We start from the raw sequence: 3,419 nt of genomic DNA, 5'->3' as shown, positions 1-3,419 counted from the left end.
TCCTATCCCCCCCCACCCTGTGTACTCCTCCTCCTCACCCTCCTCACCCTCCATGTACTCTCCCTGTGTACTCCTCCTCCCCGTGTCCTCCTCCCCCCCTCACCTCTGCAGTGAGAGTGTCCGCTCAGCAGCAGCAGGAGCAGACAGCAGACCTCCAGCAGCTCCTCTCTGCCTCCCTTCATCTTCATCTTCATCTTCTTCTTCTTCTGCTGGAGTAAATAAATGTCTCCGGGCAGCTCTCACACAGACTCTCCTTCTTCTTCTTCTTGTTATTATTAGTATTATTGTAGTTTTTATGGTTGTCTTCCGGCCGCCTCCCCCCGCAGAGCCTCATGCTAAACACCCCGGACTGCTTTTCTTCCTCGGCCGAGCCATTCCTGCCCCATCTGCTGACCCTCGGTCCCCGCGGCTTCTCCCAGTTAGCTAACGGTCAGAGCCAAAATGTCTCCCGCTGACGTTTCGGTCCTTAAATCTGTTCGTTAAAACACGAGCTGACAGTCTGAGTGTCTCCTCTGTCGGACCGCGCTTCCGTAAAGTCCGTCCTCACCGAGTGGAGCACATATTTCTCTCCTTGTAAACTCGACTGGAAGCTCAGCCTGCCCCAAAGTTAGCGGAAATGCTCGCTGCTTCCTGTGACGCATTTCAAAATAAGAGCATTCCTCGCCTAAAAACTACACAACGCGTGAAAACTGTAAACTGTAAATAAAAAATGATACAAACACCTTTAAATACTCAATATTAGTACACAACTTCTATACTTAAGTAAAAGTACAGATACACTTGCTAAATATAAAAGTCAAAGTTCCTGCTTTTAAAAATACTTGAGCATCAAAAGTAAAATATACTATTAGTATGGTTCTGTTTGTCAGGAGTTGCTGTTATTTCAATAATAATTCAACTTCTTCAGTTATATGTATGAGTATTATAGCGCTCTCTCGGGTCGCCACCCTCAGGACCCCATGACTCAGATACCACACTGGATCAGGGAGGCCCCTGATAACAAGCTAGTTTCGAGGTTCTGACCCACCCCAATTATCAAATGTTCAACTCCAGGTTCAAAAGGTTTCCTAGTCAAACCCCTCCAATCCTCAGCAGCGTCAGGGAGCAGGACATCTGAAGATAATCTGGAATGTGTTCCTCAATGACAGATTCTTTGTCTGTAATGAGGTGTGTAGTTGTAGGCAGTCTGGATAAAACCCTTACCTTGCAGCAGGAGAGGGAAGAGATCTTTGAGATTCTCAGAACACCAAAAACCATAAAGAGACAGGATGTGACAGTATATCTCATGATCCATGTTTGCTGGGATTGGCTGATCTCTCATGTTCATGCAGAGGGACCATGATGTCACCCTGTAATTGGTCTTTTATCAAACCAAATATGGTTCACATGAACACAGAAGATATCTGCCAGCCTATTTTAATTTAGCATCGTTTATCAATTATTTATTATCCATTTTTAAAACATCAGATTCATCTCTTGTTTTAAAACACGTCACACATTTTATAAAGCTGATTTGATCATAACACAAAAACATCAAACTATGTTCTCTGGAGGCAGGAGGTTCACTTCCTGTGAGGCTCCTGTGGTTCGGCAGCAAACTGCTTCTAGTCAGACTTTCCATCACATCTGTTAAAACCAAAGGTCATCTTCTAGCAGTCTAACTGTTTTTTAACCAACAACAGAAGCCTGCGGTTCTTCCATCTCCTCCAATATTTCCAGAACATTTTAAATTTTCCAATCCTTTCAAGTACATTTAAAAATAAGGTTTAGCAGTGCGTTTAAGCAATTACGCTCAAGAAATCGACTTTGTTATATACTGACTGTGTAGATGTACATCCTGTCAGGGTAAAGAGTAAGAAAAGAGAAAGAGCAACAGTAAAAATTGTGTTTCAGCAACTGCACAACAACACAGTTATAAATTGATCTGGCAATGTAATCAGCAATTTCATATTATTTGTATGTTCCACATATTCTAAAGATAATAATAATGTAATAAGTGTATCACAATGCTGATGCTTTCTGACATGTAAACTTCAAAGCGTGACCTACACAGGCTTTTATTTTGAAGTCCAGCTAGTTAAACCAGAAGTGATTGGCTGTTAGTTTCTGTCAAGTCACAAAACTAATCTCCAGCTGGAAAAACCACAGCTTCAACCGCGCATGCTCCTGTTATCGGGCTGTGCATTGAAGCAAAGCGAGCGCCCCCTTGTTCACATAACTTTATCATGACTTCATCGGGAGGAGCTCCGACCTTCACAGAAACACCGCCGGGAGGTCCAGACACTTTATTCAAACAAACCTTTAAGGCTCTGAGCCCCCCGGCCAATAAAAGAGAAGCATTTGTTACACTGACCCCTGATTGGCTGAAATGTAATTCCAATGAAAGAAAATCTGGGACGTTAGTGAAGCTGCGACCAGAGCAGAGTTCACAATAATCCAGTTAATATATATTATATTTTTAGATTTTAGATTTCAAAATCAGAAATACGTTATTGATCCCAGAGAGGAAAGTCTTTGTTACGAATTGCTCACTTGCATATCTGATAATATCAAAATATTAAGGCATAGAAATAATAGAAGAAAGTAGTGAAGTAGAAAAAATAACGAAATACCAAAACACTTTTTAGAGGATGTGGCTTAAATATCTTAAAACAAAAACACAAAAACACACGAGGTAAAACAAACAAAAAAAAAATGTATTTCTGATTCTGTTATTCTGATTATCTAATTCAAAGAAATGACATGAATTATAAAGCCTGATACTGAAAAAGTTAATATCAGACCATCATATTCAGTATCAACGTTCAAAGAAAACAATATGTCCATCAATCTATCAGCTTCTTCGATAAAGGGCTGATGGTTTCAGCAAAACATTTTCTGCTTCTCTCAGTTTTCCATTTCAGTAAAGTGGACATTTCTTTAGTTTTTGGCTGCTGGTCGGACAAAACGAGACATTTGAAGCAGTCACCTTGGACACTGCTGGATATCGTCATTAGAGCTGCACCGATTAATCAAATTTTTAAATTAATAAAGTCATTTTTGAAGTAAAGATTCTCTGATTCCAGCTTCTTAAATGTGAATATTTTAATAGTTTTTTCCTCCTCTCTGACGGTAAACTGAATAATATTTGGGTTGTGGAATAAACAAGACATTTGAGGACCTCATGGTGGACTTTAGGAAACACTAATCGATTGATAATCATTAGTTGCAGCCGTAATCATCACGGGAACAACTTTCTTAAATTTTACAGACAAAACGATGAATGAAACCATGCTGACCCCTGAAGTGAGCTGAACAGGTAACAAGTAGTTTAATCTCAGTTAAAGTCCCTTCTGTTACAGGCCGAAAACACGAGACTTACAACAGAAACAATCTGATTTGTTTCTGAAAATATTCTGCATACCAAATAAATGTTTTTA

General features: G+C 40.0%; 1 protein-coding gene across 2 annotated transcripts in view; it reads right to left on the bottom strand.

The window, feature by feature from the left end:
- The window catches only part of adam9 (ADAM metallopeptidase domain 9), a 46,895-nt gene extending 46,295 nt beyond the window's left edge, over positions 1-600 (bottom strand). For both annotated transcript variants that reach the window (XM_046034781.1, XM_046034782.1), the window contains exon 1: positions 104-600. In XM_046034781.1, coding sequence (XP_045890737.1) covers positions 104-194 — 91 coding nt within the window. In that variant the 5' untranslated portion in view covers positions 195-600. The remainder of the gene's footprint in view (positions 1-103) is intronic.
- Between the last annotated feature and the right edge of the window lie 2,819 nt (positions 601-3,419).

This window comes from Micropterus dolomieu, linkage group LG21 (assembly GCF_021292245.1).
Source record: "Micropterus dolomieu isolate WLL.071019.BEF.003 ecotype Adirondacks linkage group LG21, ASM2129224v1, whole genome shotgun sequence".
Lineage (NCBI taxonomy): Eukaryota > Metazoa > Chordata > Actinopteri > Centrarchiformes > Centrarchidae > Micropterus > Micropterus dolomieu.
This window is presented reverse-complemented; position numbering and strand designations above follow the sequence as displayed.